Source organism: Limulus polyphemus, unplaced genomic scaffold (assembly GCF_000517525.1).
Source record: "Limulus polyphemus unplaced genomic scaffold, Limulus_polyphemus-2.1.2 Scaffold1602, whole genome shotgun sequence".
In the NCBI taxonomy this organism is placed as follows: Eukaryota; Metazoa; Arthropoda; class Merostomata; order Xiphosura; family Limulidae; genus Limulus; species Limulus polyphemus.
The window spans coordinates 26,329-43,860 of record NW_013667212.1 but is presented as its reverse complement, the minus strand read 5'-3'; the positions used below and the strand labels follow the sequence as shown (position 1 = coordinate 43,860).

General features: G+C 33.3%; 1 protein-coding gene across 1 annotated transcript in view; it reads left to right on the top strand.

Annotated features, from left to right (window-relative positions):
- Positions 1-13,146, top strand: part of LOC106464264 (nucleolar protein 4-like) — an 84,141-nt gene extending 70,995 nt beyond the window's left edge. The window contains exons 9-10 of the mRNA XM_013924390.2: positions 11,574-11,991; positions 12,795-13,146. Coding sequence (XP_013779844.1) covers positions 11,574-11,991; positions 12,795-12,958 — 582 coding nt within the window. The 3' untranslated portion in view covers positions 12,959-13,146. The remainder of the gene's footprint in view (positions 1-11,573; positions 11,992-12,794) is intronic.
- The last annotated feature ends 4,386 nt before the right edge of the window (positions 13,147-17,532 follow it).

Here is a 17,532-nt window from a genome sequence, read left to right as displayed (position 1 = left end):
GATTATGTTTAGAAAATATGTCGTGAATGTGTGGGAATCAACGTAATCAGATAAGTTTTCATAGGCATACCGCAATTGTCAATAATATGGTGACCAGGATTATTAGGTTCGTGTATCTTCAGTATATATAAAAGTGACCTGGAAGTGGGTATTTAAATTAAAATATTTGTGTGTTTGTTTGAAGTTAAGCACAAAGCTACACAATGGGCTATCTGTGCTCTCCCCACCACGGGTATCGAAACCCGGTTTTTAGCGTTGTAAGTCCGCAGACATACCGCTGTGCCACTGGGGGGGGGGGCTAGTGAAAAGAACTGTAAAGTTTCACGACTGATGTATTGGCTTTTCTGTAAGCTATATAGCATGTTTTCAATAATTATAACAAATTGTGGGGGTGTGGTCCAAACCTATATTTTTTTATAGTAAATTAAGTTTTTAAGTTGTCGGTAAGCTTCGTTGATGAAGTCAGATTTGTCTTGAATGACAATGGCATCGCTCTTATCAGCCGGTTTAATAATAATGTCATTGTCTTGTTTCAGTAAAGTTAGAGCAGTATGTTCACTGTAGGAGAGATTGTTAGTAGTTATCCCGACTGTACTGTACCCAAAAGATGTCGCTGCCTGGGGTAACGCAACTGATACGTAATAGACAAAGAATGCCACCTGAGGTTTACATAACTATTACGTAATAGGGAAAATATTCACACACCTGAGGGTTATGTAATTAATTATTACGTAGTATACAAAGGATGCCGCTGCCTAAGGGTTACTTAACTGTTATGTAATTGGTACCAGAAAATGATGACGTTCATGAAGTGGTACCAGAAGGCGCGGCTGCATTAGGGGAGGGGTGATATCATAGTTCGAGTGTTACTCAACATAGAGTGTGTTGATAGGGTTCATAGTTCCAGAAAATGGAACCACAAGGCGTGATTTTAGAGGATGGAATGACATCATAAGTCGATACCAGAGGGCCTGTTACAATAGACGAATGGTGTTACCGTGGTTCTATAGGTAGATTATGCTATGAAGGATAGTATTTGTGTAGGCGGATGGTCTAACTAATGATAATGTTTCTATAGGAGGATGGTCATATAAGGTGTATTATGTGTGTTACTATACTTCCATAGGACTGCATACAGATTTCAACAAGTCTCAAGTTATGTTTATAACTGTCATTTATATATTTAATTGTATTACGTGTGTTTTACAATGGAGGATGGTGTTACTAAGGTTCTATGGGTAGATGATATTACTTAGCAAATTATGTTACTAAGGTTAGTGCTGCTAGGGCAGATGGCGTTTTTATAAACGTATAGTTCAATGGGATGATGAGCTTGTCAGAGGATGTCTCAACTTGTGATTACTTCATCAGTGTCTAGATTTGATTATATATGTCCTAAAATTGCAAATCTATTATTTGTATTTTTTATAGGTTTAGCATAACAGTAAAAGTGTTCTTGACAAAATTTTTAATTTTACTCAAGTTTTCATTTATAAATGTATTCGTATTCCATAGGATTGCATACAGATTTCAAGTTGTCTCAACTTTTGTTCATACTTTTCTTTTATATATTTAACTTTATTACATGTGTTTATATAAGCAGATAATGTTACTAACACATCTAACATTCTGCTGAAAAGTTTTTACCACACCTAATGTTCCGTTTCTATAAATACTTAATAAGACAGCTAGTATAGCTTATTGTCTTTTTTATGATTTCGTACACATATAAAGAACTGTAGCACAGTTTTTGCTTCTATATTTAATTTGCATAACATACTTTTTACAATTATTATCCTAAGAAGGACGCTTATTTAAATCTGTAAATAATATCCAGTAATTTCCTGTTTAGCTTTATAAGTTTATTTGTTCTGCTAAAGTTTCAAGGATCTACGTAAACAATTAAGTTTGAATGTTACAAATATTTGTCTAGTGCTTGTTTCTTGCTGGTTTGGAACTTTATACATAAAACTTTGTGGTTTTATAATACAGCTTATAAACGAACTTTCTTTATGCTTAAATCAAAACTTCTGCAATGATCATTTGCACAGATTTATAAGTCACACTAATACTCTCTAAGAGATCCATCTCAAATGGTATTAATAAACTTTGTTAGGATGCAGGGATGAGTCCAGTGGAAATTGGTGGCCTGTAAATTTTGAACACAGTAGTGTGCATGCTAGGAATCAACAAAACCTAGCCAAAGGGACAGCAGAAAGCCCTTCACTAATTAAATATAAAACTGCCTCTTAAGTTTGGCTGATCTTCCTAGACCTCTTTTAAATAAGCTGCAAAAACATCAATTTCTTGATCTTCTTTCTTCTTTTCTGTCAGCTGTAACTCCTAAACCACAGTGTGCCTACTTCCATCCTGCAACCAAAACTCTTCACTACTCCCTAAGATGTGCCTTGAAAAACTAGAGCGCCAAGTGATCCACGATAAGTTAGTTACAGCCCAAAATATATGCAATAATACAGATTGTTTAATATTGCCCAATACGCATATCAATCAATAGATGGCACCATTGTGATGACAATTTGACGTGTTTTAAAAAATATAAGTTGTATGTTTATATTAAGTATTTACCGTTAAGAAATTTCTGCTCATGTAGAAAGTTTTTACTTCATCGACTTCTTGATAATTCGGCATAAAAAATACGAATGCCAAGCATGAGAAGTTAGTTTTGTTGAATCTGTCAGCACACATTTCTCTGTGTGTCTGAATGTAATTTCACTCTATTGTCTGCGTTTTCATAAACATCCATCAATTAAGATGTAATGTTCACCATCAACTGTTAGAAGAACAAAATACAGTCACTTTAGATGTGATAATGACCTCAACCTGTTATAAGAACAAACTACAGTCACTTAAGATGTGATCTTAACCTCCATGTGTTAGAAGAACAAACACCAATCACTTGAGATCTTATTTTTATCTACATCTTTAAAAACATGTTGCTTGTTTCACTAGTACTGTCAATCTTGATAGTCTTATCATTCTTGATCTAATAAAATCCTTGAGTTTGGAATTATATTGCTCGTGCTCGCAATCCAAGTACAGAGAGAGATAAAACCATTATAGATGATAAGACAGAAGTATTATAGTTAAATGAAAAATATACAAGGAAAAGCAGGAACTTAATAGAAAAGACCAAATGTTATAAGGTAACCAAAAACTGTGAAGTAAAAAGTAACTATGATATGAAAGCAAAGATCTAACCTGGAATGAATTAAGAAAATGCAGAACACTTTTAATTTGATAAAAAAACGTTTATACTCTGACAATATTAAACCCCAATGTCATTGCTATTAATACAGACTGTATTAAGTGTAAAATATTTTATGTAATTAAACATTAATCAGGGGTGTGGTAGTGATCCCTATGTCGGGATGGGTTAGTTACAACCCAAAGTACTAATCATGGTGTCTGATAAGTAAGCCATTATGCACATCATATGAAAGTAGATAATCCACCATCTATTCCTTACTGCACTGTGCAGTATTCTGGTCATGATCTATCTTTCTTCAAAAAGTAATGGCTATAGATTATATTATTGTTCCCAATAGAATAGAAGTAAATAAGTTGGTGAATGTTGCCTTTCACAGCCCCCACTTGAAGCCAAGACTTTGACTCGTAAAAAGTGCAGAAACTGGTAACAAAAAATATTATTCTAAAATTTATGAAGAGTAGGGACAGAAAAGAATCAGCAATTAGAGAGTATTTGGGCTGAAAGGAAAATCTGCATTACTCATTCCTGCATTTCACCACCTAATGAATATATGCATCCACTCTGTGAGTGCACTATATGAGTAGTAGAATGCAGGAATGAGTAATGCAAATTTCCCTTCCACCCCAAATGCTCTCCAGTTTCTGATCTTTTTCCGTCCATATGTCCCATGAATTTTAGAATAAAATGTTTTGTTACTAGTAATATATTAGTGTATCTTGATATTTTATTAACAAATGCTTCAGTGTATGTGATACTTAAGCCTATGATTTTACTTAACTATGTTAATGATAGCATATTCGGCTAGGATGAAACATGGAGGCTTGTATTAGATGTTCAAACATACTTGTTAAAAACTGATCATAAAAGACTAAGCTAAACATGTATAGGTCAGTATTTTATAAAATAAGGTGTTTTCATAAATAGTACATTAGTGTATTTTGAAGTTTTGTTAATAAATGTTTCAGTGTGTGTATGATACTTGTTAAGTTTCACACATTACTTACATATATTAATATCTGCTTAAAATATATTGAGCTCTGATGAAATGTGAGTTTTATATAAGAAAATCATAAACAATGATTTTTAATAGACAATTTGTATAATTTTGAAGTAAAAGGATAATTCATGTTACTGATACATTGTGTGGAAGTATTTGAAATGTAAGCTCGTTTTTCTGATCCTACAAACTGAAATCTCACATGCATTGAACATGCAGTGTGAACAAATAATACTACTGGTGTCACAAAATAATTATATTTGACTATCACACACATGCTTGAATCCTTTATTTGTTTACTTATGTAGTGAGATGTCTTTATGTCTTTAGTATGACGTCTCGTGATAAATTCAGTGTTTATTTTCACATAACTGTACACAAATGAAAAATATAAACCCTAATTGAAATAGTAATGTGAATATAATGTACAAAGGTTGTATGAAAACCACTTTAGTATATTTTAAGTTTAGATGTTTATGTAATTAGTGTATCTTGAAGTTTTGTTAATAAATGTTGCAGTATGCATGTCAAGTCTGATTTTATATTGTTGTTGTAAAGTATATTATGTAATGATAAACAGTAAATGTGTTTGATTTATGAAACGTGAAATGATAATCACTTGATTTATAAGTAACAGTCCTTTTATGATTATGATTATCAAATATCTTTCAGTTATAAAATAAACTCAGTTGTGAAAAATATGGTTGATGCTTTAGTGAACTAATAAAATTAAATTAATTTGTAGTGTCAACAAATATTTAAAGTATCCACTTGAATCATTATAAAGTGACATGACTTTAGCCTTGTATATGTCATTACAAACTAGAAATAATATATTTTACAAAAACGTATATGTCCGTGTGTTACAAAATTTTCTAATTTCAGACCTTTCAATGCTATTGACCATTTATTCTGCCAGTTTTAAAATGGAACGTGTGTAGCCACGTGATGATCTCTCCTGCCCTTTGTGTTTCCTAACAAACGTATCAATACCATCTGAATTGGACCTATTAGACAGTATCAGTGTGATTTATAAATCTGTGAAAGACAATCATTACAGAAATTTTGATTTACATATAAAGAAAGCTCGTTTATAACTGTAGTTTAAAACCACAAAGTTTTTTATATATAATGTCCCAAAACAGCAAGAAACAAGCTCTAGATAAATATTTGTGACAATATCTACAAAAAGGTAAGAATAGTAACAGCTAAACATAATTATTTACATAGATACTTCAAATTTTAGTAGAACAAATAAACTTATAAAGCTAAACAGGAAATTACTGGACATTATTTAGAGATTTTAATAGGCTTCCTTTTTAGGATAATAATTGTTAAAAGTATGTTATTCAAATTAAATATAGAAGTAAAACTATACTACAGTTCTTTAAATATTTACTAAATCATAAAACTCTCTAAGCTATAGTAGCTATCTTGTTAAATACTTTTAAAAATGAAACATTAGGTGTGATAAACACTTTTCAGCAGAATATTAAATGTGTTAGTAACACTATTTGCCTAAAGAAACACATATAATACAGTTAATATATAAGTGAAAACTGTAGACAAAGATTGAGACAAGTTGAAATCTGCATGCAATCCTATGGAAGTAGAGTAACACTGTTTGTCTACAGAAACACCATTCATCTTTGTAAAACTCATGAAATACAATTAAATATATAAATGAAAATTATAACCCTAAGTTGAAGTAAATTTAAAACTGTATTCAATTCTATGGAAGTATAGTAACACTGTTCACCTTTATAAAACATACGCAATAGGCTAGTAAGACCATCCTCCTATAGAAACACTATCCTTAGTAACACAATCCACCAAAGAACCTAAATAAGACTGTCTGCATATAGAAACTTGGTAACACCATTCACCTATAGTAACAGGCTCTCTGGTATTGAACTATGATGTCACTCCTCCCCTAAGAACAGGCCCTCTGATTCCACTTTGTGGAACTATGACTCCTAGCAACATGCTTTCTGTTGAGAAACACTCAAACTATGATCTAACCCCTTCCCTAGAACAGCTGCCATCTGTGGTGGCCCTTTGTGAACATCATTTTCTTCTGATAACCCTCAGGTGGTAGAATCCTTTGTATATTATGTAACAATTATGTAACCCTCAGGTAGAAGTATCATTTGCATATTAGTTAATAGTTTTGTAACCCTTAGACAGCAGCCTTTGTATATTATATAACAATTATGTAACCCTCAGGTAGAAGTATCATTTGCATATTAGTTGATAGTTGTGTAACCCTTAGACAGCAGCTATTGTCTATTACGTAACAGTTGCAAAACCCCAGGTATCAGCTTCCTTTGGCACAGGAAAGTCGGGATAACTACTATGATTAGTATTGCTTCATTCTCAATTGCAGTAATAAATCTCTCTGAGTGTGGTTCTTTCTTGACTGGGGATTACCAGAAGGATTTTTCTTTAATTTGTGAGTTGAGATTGTTTGCTTTAGTGATTTTATTGTGAGAAAATTCTCAAAGTCTTAATCTGCATGCAAATTCGTGTAGGTCAGAAATAACTTCGAAGCAATTTATGTTTTTTGAGGTGGGAGAAAAATTGTGACCTTTACTGAAAAGTTTATGTTGAATTTAAGTTAATATTTTAGAGGACAGAATAACAACATCAGAAGTGTTTTCTGGTTTGGGTCACCCCTGCAATAGCAAGCATTGCCAAACCTGTAAGTTCATGCAGAAGACTGACAAATTTTCTGATAAATACAGTTTAAAATCACAAAACCCATAACCTGCTCTACAAAACACGCTATGCTATTTACTCAATCCAATGCTGAAAATGTAGCTTCCAGTATGTAGTTCAAGCCAGAACAATTATACGTGAATGGTTTAATAACTACAAATCCTCAATCAAAATGAATAAAGAACTTCCAGTTGCAAAATACTTTAATATGCTTGATCACTCTCTTGAGAATAATAAACTGACGGATATATAGACAAGTTTAACATCAAACAGAAACAGAGAAATTAAAGAAGCTTACGAGATAGTACTGTTAGATACTGTAATGCTGAATAGCATCAACCTCCATCCTGGGATTGTTGACCTTCGTGTGCCTCTACATTTTTTTTTATTATTAGTAGTATTATTCATGTTTCTATTTCTCTATATTGGTATTATTTCCCATATATTGCTTTACATTATCATTTTCTCTAATTCCCATCCCTTTTGTTTTTTATTTTTATTATTTTTCTATTCTATGAAAACTGTTTCAACATCTTTTTAACTATTATCACTCTCACGTCTTTCATGTAATGTATATAATTCCTTTGTAGATACTAAACCTAACACAAATGCATCCAGTTATGATTGGTTAGTCTTCAAGGTCAACTTATCTGGAACATCAGGTTTACATTGTGTCGACATATGTACCTATATATTACATTGTACTCACTAATCATCACCCTCTATTCTCCTGAGTAAGAATAATCAACTATTCGAAAGCGCTTATATTAATTTTGTCTTTTTTGAAGTTCATTGTGGGATTTGATTCTGAGCCTTCTTGATGAAAGTTTGGTGCATTAGCCACTTGATTGGAGTCTCATCCATTAGAAATTGAATTAACTATTTGCTTGTTCTCAAGAAGGGTGTCCAGGTTTTGCTGACTTCTATGTTAGATTAGCCGAAGGTGTTATCAATTAGGAGGTGAGTGGAGTTGGAGTAATAAAAGAAGGCAAACAACTTGAGGGTAGCTTCTTATGAGGTCTTTCTTCATTCATTATACCCTGTATAGGTTTCTTAGTGATTAATTCTTTAATGTTACTTCAATGTAAGCTTTATTTTAATTATCTTTAGGTTCCCTTCAATTTTGTTACTGTCATATTAACTCTGAACTTTTAGTATTTTATAATATTTGATTCCAGAACCATTTCACTCATTTTTATCACCTGGTTGTGATTTTGTTTATATACCCATGTGTATGTTTGGAACATCCAATCTCGTCTGCTTTTTTGCTGGTTATGCTAGTTACCTAATACTTTCCATCAACCAAAGTTTTTACCCTGTTTTCCAAATCAACTTGGTTTTGCATTTTTACTTCTCATTCGGTAATATCACAGAGTAAATTCAGTTTACATTTTGGTGCACCCCCCCCCCCTCATTGGCACAGCGGTATGTCTGCAAACTTACAATGCTAGAAACCGATTTTCGATACCCGTGGTGGGCAGAGCACAGATAGTCCATTGTGCAGCTTTATGCATAATTTCAAACAAACAAACAATCAAACAAACGTTTTGGTGCCATAACTAGGAATTTGTCTGTATGAAATTGTAAAATATGTTGGTTTTATATCTCCATCTGAATCTTTATATCTTTTTTTAGTTTTGTATTCTTCCTTCACTTATAACTGAGATGGTTTTGCATCATAGAAGAACTTATGGTTTAGAGAAGGAAATGCTGCTGGATTTTAGCCAAGGTTAAACAATCTTAGATTGTTGTTGAGAGGCCCTCTCTTAGATATGAACTGGGCTTCAATAATCACCCAAGCCCTCCAGAATATCACAATGTGGCCTCTGACTGAGAGGACGGCAAATCTAGCCTTCCTGAGTTTTTAAAATGTTATTTCAGTAAAAAGTTGCCAGTGTTGAGAAAAAGATTCGAGTGGCAAAAAATTGAACAATGGTGTCTCATGTAGATAAAACACCTGCTAAGAGTGAATTAGCTACTATCTAACTCGATTAAATATAATTTCTGACTCAGCCAGGAGCTCACTCTCTGGCGAAAATAGTTGAATCAGTAGGAGTTAGTCAAAATCTAAGTTTGAGCAAATCTTAGCAATGACATTTTTGCTGTAAGAATTTTTCACTCCAACCGTCTTGAGTACAAGTCCAGCATTCAGCCAAAAACAGGGTCATTGTGTGTTAAAATAATTGTCAAGGTCTTTGGTAGCATTGGCTCCACAACCATAAACTATAAAATAAATCAAAATATTATGGCTGCTCTCATTATCTGAGGGAGTAGGTGATTGAATAAAGCAAATAAACTGATATTCTTAGTAGCTTTACTGAAAATAAATTGACTGTTTCTATGAGTAGTTCTGGCATGTAATTGAATGCAGAAACAGGCAACACAGGATTTAATGCATAACCTAAATAACCCACCACTTGAATAACAATCAGTTTTTTTTGCTGGGATATGTGAAGGACAGAGCTGTTCTGATGCCTTTTCTAGGCTATGTTTAATAATTGAAAGTCTGAAGCAGCCCACAGAGGTTTGCTTCATACACATGAGATCTGTGATGTCTACATGGAAAGGTCATCTTACATCTGCAACAGTGGACTGTAGATATATGCTGTAAATATGTACGTTGTACATTTGCTGTTATGTTAAAATTATATTAAAGTTTTTCTTCATTACTCATTCAAGCCGTCTCCAAGCATTATTAGTCTCAAAGTGGGTTCCTCGTCATCAAATTCATATAAGAGTTTTTCAAAGATCTTCTAAGAAAGTTCCAGAGACCACATGGGCATCAAGGACTTTACAGCTCTGAAAGAAGCTGTGCCGCTCTCAGAGTGGTGTGAGTTGATAACTACAACAAGTAGAGAACAATAGAGTGTTATGCTGAAAAAGTAGCAAGGCAATTAGTGCAGTCAAAACGTTTTCATTTTGTTGACATGGTTGCCCTAAGCATGTCACTTGAAATGGCCAGATGCTGCAGACAGAAAATCATATGGACCCGTAAACAATGGTCTGTTGATTGACCAAAGACGTGGTATCCATACCCTGAGCCAACACAGGAAAGCCATCTTCTGTATCACCAAATCATCCAGCATTAGGGAAAAGGGTCAAAGACAGACTGTGAAAACTGAAGCTCCCACTTGCTTAAACTAGTGAGTCTCACCCAAAGGTATGATAGCCAGCACAACTATTTTAAAGTTAAGCATGGCTTGGTTTCTGCCAAGATATGTACATAGACAGAAGTTAGGGTTTCTGTAGATGCAGAAGCATGTCAGCCAGTTAGCTCTGAATAGACTTGCTCTTATTATTCAACAGCTTCAGTGAACCTCGAAGTGCACAGTTACATGTTGAGCACATGGATAAGCTGAACCCACATATTACAGATGAACCTCTAGTGACACATTTACACATTTACATTGTTTTTATTCATACCAACAGGAAGAGTTCACCAAACATATGAGAGTATAATTCATACAAAATCTTTCGATCTAGCTTATCATTTATATCATGCCATACACCATAAACTGGATTTGATCAGACTGGTTATATATATAGGAAAAACAGTAAGTGCTTGCAATGTTCTATGGTGTTTGTAACTTCAGCCCATGATTTCAATTTTGTATCTTTGTTTGTTGAATTTCGCGCTATGAGGACGATCTGCTCTAGCCGTCCCTAATATTGAAGTGATAAGCTAGGGGAAAGACAGCTAGTTAACTCTTTCATTACTATTTTACCAACGAATAGAGCATGTTTGATGACGGTATCGATCCCATGACCAGCAGATTACGAACTTAGTTTCTTAACCACCAAGCCATGCTAGAGGTCAAAGCTTTCCACCCTTTATGTACCAGATCTGAAAACTTGAACCTAATACTAGTTCTTAATATTAATTTTTGACATAAATATTTAATATTAGTTTCGTTTGTTTGTTTGGTTGGTTGTAGTTAAGCATAAAACTACACATTGACTATCTGTACTCTGCCCACCATGGGTATCGAAACCCGGTTTCTAGTTATAAGTCTGTAGACATGTCGCTGTGCCACTGGTGGGCTTTAATGTTTATTGTCAGTACCAGTATCTTTGTTCGTAATTATATTTCCTTTTATTATTTTTAACACTGGCTCTTGTTATTAAGAGTTAAGCTTAATTATTAATATTACTTCTAAATATCTATTCTATCCATTGGTGGCTCAGTGATAAGTCTGAGAGCTTATAACGCTCAAAATTGGGTTTCGATACCTGCGGTGGGCAGAGCAAAGGTATCCCATTGTGCAGCTTTATGATTAGTGACAAACAAACAAGTATATAACCCATTCTTTATGCCGATTCTCTTTGAGGAAACAACAACATTAACACCACAAGGAAAACTAGCCCAAACCAAACCTATCAGAAGTGAACTAGCTTGAAGGGTTTGTGCAATGCCGGAGCATGTGTGTTCTAAAATTCACAACATGTGACTTTCCTCAAACTATATGATATCAAAGGAGTACTGGAATACTGATGCTTATTTGTGTCATTTTATATCTTTATTGTAAACAGTTATTTTAATTTTGAGAAATATATCACAATACATGTTTGGATGTTAATTATTTGGTCTGATAAAAGTTTTTCTTTGTTTGTTTGTTTTCTTGTTCACAGACAGAAATCGAGAGATCTCGTGTCCTTCCTCATTCTACTAGTATGACTTCACATTATGGAGTTGAGGGCGAAATGTCTCGAGGTGCTGGTGGGTTAATAAGCAGGAATTCCTTTGTACATCCTCTAGAATCCCAATCTCAGCTTCATGCTCAGCTTACTAAGCCTATTCAGCATTCTCAGTTGCTAGCCAATCGAAACGCACCAGCCTCGAAGACAACTCAATCTTCTATTGCGTCAACTCGAATAAAAATCATAAACGATGGCACATGTGGAGTACAGCAGTCCACTAACTCTTTGTTGCCAAGTAGCACCACCTATCGGGAAATGTCGCAATTCCACATTCCTGTGTCAGATACATCATCGTCACATTCTAACAATAACCATCAAGTGACGACTGCATGTGGTGTTTTAACAAATGGTAAGAATCTTATTTGTAATTGTTGTAAATAAAGAAAAGCTGATAAACGTGTATGGATTTAACATTTTGCTTATTGCATACTTTTACATAAAAGAAAAACTACAGAATGCATTATTATTATTTACATTAATGTATTATTCAGAAAGATGTCTAAAATAAATTTGTTTTTGTTGTTTTCTTTGTACTAAAAATACGCAATATGTTGGAGGAGAAGAAATAAATCAGGTTTTCTTTGACTAACAAATACTAACAGAAAAGCACCAGATAGATAACTAATACCAAGCTAGTAGCATTCCAATTTCAACCTCTAAATGTTTATTAATAAAAGGAAATCTTTAATTAATTTCTTTTGTAACTTTTAGTTCAAATTGAAATAGTAAGAACTCAATCATTATCAGCAATCTGAATAGTGACGCCACTTTAACGGCAAATTAGGGAGGTTTTTATATCATTGCCTGAAAGAAAAAAAAAGATAATTAATCTTTAATTTTTGTCACATTTCCTACTTAATTTGCACAGAAACACGCTGTTTGTATAAGAAGAAAAAAGTTCGTCAAGAATTTCTTATCAAATGTTGCTTAGACTAGGCTGTAAAGGTTACTAATCATTTGGATTGGAGCGTTGTGTACCTTGAGTAAATGACTTACATAAAAATAACAATGTTATTCAACAAAATTCTAAATAAAAACTCTAAATTAATTTTCAATGAATAATGCTTTGTAGTTTAGTGATCAAATGATTGAGTAACCTGTACAGAACCTCATGATGTAGTTCTTTGCAACTTTACGTTGTTTTACCAACAGGTCCAACTGATCTGAGCGTGAAGAAACCTCCCTTACCACGTTATTCTCTTAATCCAAGTGAAGCCAACGCCGTTAAACAGCTGATTGCCGGCTATCGTGAGTCGGCTGCGTTCTTGCTACGATCAGCTGATGAACTGGAACAATTATTAATGCAGCAAAATTAACGAGCAGTAACGATTTTACGATAAATAAAATGCCATATTTTTATCTTTCACCCAAAAAACAGAACAGAAGGTGAGCCATTTAAAGTTCTATATACTAACTAACTAAGGTGAATTCATTGAGACAAACTGACTTTTAACGTCAGGTAATTAGCTGTTTCATCTTTAGGAACCTTCAGCAGAATAGTGAAGAAAACGTGCTGTCTTTAATTATGAAATTGGAGTTACTGAAGTGCCAACATTTTAATTTTTTCGCGTCGGCTTAGATGCGTTGTGGCTGATAGATGTAATTTGTTTTAAATCAAGTTCCTTAATATTTACCAAATAATATTTATTTGAGGTTTACTGTTCAACACAATCAGCGAAATATTTAATATCGATTTAAGATTTTTTTTATTTATTTATCTCTTGTCCGTGAAAAAAGAACGGGTAATATATATAATGTGCCCAAACAATAATTTACCGACAGCATTTTTCAACATATGAGACCCATTCAGCAGCTATTTATTCTTCCTCAGTTGGTATTAGTTTTGGACAGTTTATTATAGTTGAAATTTGGTCCGCGAGCAAAAGAAAAGGCATTGTTGGGGTTTTGAGTCATTTTTAATTAACCATATAAGCAACTAAAATCAGTTAGTTAACCATATAAGCAACCTAAAATCATTTAAGTGTGTGACTACTGTTATAAAATTGTACCTAATATATTATTCGATATTATACAGTCGACCAACTGTTTACTGACTCTATATGTGTTACAGATTTATTTTCTCTTTCACCAAAGATAAAATTGAAAATATTATCTGTGACGTAGAGACCTAATGCATCATCTGATTGACCGTGCTGTGTACTGCAGTTTCTCGTGCAGCTTGAATTACAAAGGACTTAAACCCCCATAAATATTATATACGCATAACAATTACAAGAGGCCTAACTGTATTACTTTGGTTTCGTAACCCAACTCGTGCCGATGAACCTTGATAGGCTAATCTGGAGTCCACAGCACAGGCTACACTAATCAAGGAGTGTATTAGGCCTCTATATCACAAATGATATTTTCAATTTTATCTTTGGTGAAAAAGAAAAGAAATCTGTAACATATATATAGAATCATTAAAAAAATTGTTGTTTCGAAGTTTGGCTAACTGTGAACTTTTATCAACTTTGTTTAAAGTTTACATTGGTAAAATGAAACCACCTATAAAGCTATTTTCTCAAGATACTTTTCAGGTGCTAATTGTAGGGAAATTATTATCGAGTGCTATTTCCTCGTTTGTGAAAATAATGTTACTTCTGATGATGACATTATAGTCTGATTATGATCACCCAAAAGTTTAAAATGTACATTTTCAGTACAAGTAAATCGAAAATAAATAACTGTTATACTTGAAATTGAGTTATATTATATACTACGGCCATTTTTTGTGTTTTAATTGCTATAAAATGTTTTTTATTACAGGTTAACTAAAAGGTTGAATTCCTACAGTTCACGCGCTTTGTTTGCAAAGTAATGGCCATCAGCAATAGCGAGCACAATGAAATTATTGAATGTACATTATATGACTGAGCATTACAATATAATGTAAATCGTGAAATAAGGTTTAAGTTTGTAGAAAGATACCAAACCATATGTAAGATACAGAAACAACTTTAGATAACTGTACAAGGATAGTCTAACTATATATATAGTTACTTGCTAGACGAAAAGATTGAACTAAAAACAACTAACAGCTAAAACTAACAGAAATGAACCAGGTAAATAGCGTTATCACTGAGTTGCCTTATCATAAGATTTTTAAAACAGGATTTTTCCAAGGTGGCTCAAATTTTTCGAATTTCTAAAAATCAAACATTGTTTTTTTTTAAATTATGTACAAAGCTACACAAAGTGTTATCTGTGCTCCGACCACCACGAGTATCGAAAGCCGGTTTCTAGCGTTGTAAGCCGCAGACATACCGAAATCAAACATATTGTTACGTCTCTGGTCGTTAGTTAATTTTCCGTAAAAATTCTTTCCGAAGAAACTTTAGCGATACAAGTCCTTTCTTAAATAAAACTAGTTTATTCTTTCTGAATACAACTTTGAAATTCACTTAATTTCCACGGTCACGCTATAACTTAAACAATGCTATAATTCACAACAAACGATTCAGGCGCTCGACCCAACTGTCCGTCTCTATCTTTGTCTGCAATTCAACTACATTCTTGCCGTCACTTCTTACCGGTCTTGTATATACAAGAATACCGCATATCTAGTAAACACTCGAGGCTTTACGAACCTTCGAGAATATGACGTGTTACTAGCGTCACGTGACCCCCGCTGTCATAACAATATCAAGCAGTTATGTCACAAAATGTTAACCCAGTATTATGCACACGAACCGAAATCTTCAAATGTATAAATTATTGACATTCTCGATTTTACAATAACCCAACATTTAAAATAAAACTTGGCTGCACTTTCAAGACTATGGTCCAACTAATCAAGTTTTCTGGGCTATGAAAAAAACAAGTCAAGAAAAAATAGTTATGTTTTCTAGGCTATGTGATACAACAAGCAAGTAAAACATAGCCATGATTTCTCGACCATGATTCTGACAGAAAAATAATTAGATATTACTTTGAGTGAGTGAACTAAGATCATCGAGATAGAACTTTAGCTGTCGCATAATTTAAAACTATTAATATTCTCATTTCAGAATGAAATCATCTACCCAAGTTTAAGGTGTCGTACAAAACATTAGACAACACCATCTGTTCCCGGTGGGTCAGGTGTAAGTTTACAGACTTACAACTCTATAAATTTGGGGTTCGATTCCCTGCGGTGGACAGAGCTCAGATAGCTCTATATACGTCTAGTGTATTCACTTTCTGATATTTTTAAGACCAGGACTGTAGTGTAAAAGCCTGTGATCTAGCCTAATCTTTGGTTTAATATTTGTATTATGAAAGTTATATTTCAAATCATTGTTAAATAAAAATTCATAAGTAAACGACCTATGTTTTACGCTCTGATCCCTAACTCGTTTTCAGGAAATATATTCCATATGGCATAGGTGCTGAGTAAATTTAATGAAAGACAAATATTGTAACTGTTTTGTTTTCAAATATATTCAGTTCATGCTAAATCAGGGGTAAAATTCTGCCGGTACTCATCGGGATGGAGTACCGGATTTTTTTTTTAAGGCGGTACTAGTAACGGGACTTATTTGAGCTGCTTTGTCGTTGTTTATGTTTACATGTAGATTTTTCTGTTTTCAAAAACGGGTCCAGTTCACTCAGCTGAGTACGTCTACTTTTTTTTGAGAATTTCATCCCTGTGCTAAGTTGAATATTAATGTTGACTAGTCATTTATTAAACAAGCTGAAGTGGAAAAACACGCAATATGTTAACATAATATAAAACAAAAATTAAGACCATAAATCGATTATTTTTTGTTTCATTTATTTTTGAGTGTACAAAATGTAAATAGATACGTCAGGAACTATTTCTATATGAATCAGCCACAAAAATGTATTATCGCTTAATTCAAGATGTTAGTCTACTTCTTTCTTGGTAAGAGTTTTTTGGGTTATTCATACGGAGTTCCTTTACTGGTTTTCCTTGTTTTGCGCGCATTCATGAAAAGCTATTCAGTTCATTCAAATGTGGCTACCAGACTGATGAACCATTCCAATATTTATTTATTTTTTAACAAAACGGCATTATGATAATTAAGTGATAAATATACTGAATGTTTTGTATATTTTCTAACGTTTTATGGTCTTCTGGGACTTTTCAGAAGCTGAGTTATTAAACTGTGCAATACACACATATATTATTAAAAAATGACGCTGTACTTCAAGCTTTCAGGTTTACATGTACGTTGGATTAATTATAGAAGCAAAAATCTTGCATTTTAGCTAAACAGCGTTGTTCTAAGTTAAATAATAAAAATTGAAATAAATTTATAGTTCATGTATATTTAGTGAATTTAAAAATTATTTAATGTAAGCCATCTATTTTTAGTCAAATTTGTGGCTCTCCAATATATGATATTGGTGGTGCTCCTACGTAAGCCCACGTTTTACAGCATGCCCGATTAGTTCTAAACAAACAATGGGAGGAGTGCAGCTTTAAATATGTAACAGACTAACAACGGAGTAAAAACAACAAGGTAAGTGCAGCTTTACTTTGTAATAGACAAAATATTGTAAACAAATAAAGGGGTAGGTACAGCTTAATTATATCACTGACAAACTGTTCTAACAAAAAACGAGGTAAGTGTATCTTAATTATGTAAAAGACAAATTGTTCTATCAAACAACGAGGTAAGTGCAGGTTAATTATGTAACAAACTATTCTAAACAAACAATGGGAGGAGTGCAGATTTAATTATATAACAGACTAACAACGGAGTAAAAACAACAAGGTAAGTGCAGCTTTACTTTGTAATAGACAAAATATTGTAAACAAATAAAGGGGTAGTTACGGATTAATTATGTAACTGACAAACTGTTCTAACAAAAAAACGAGGTAAGTGCATTTCAATTATGTAATAGTCAAACTGTTTTAACGGGAAAAAAAGGTAAGCGCACC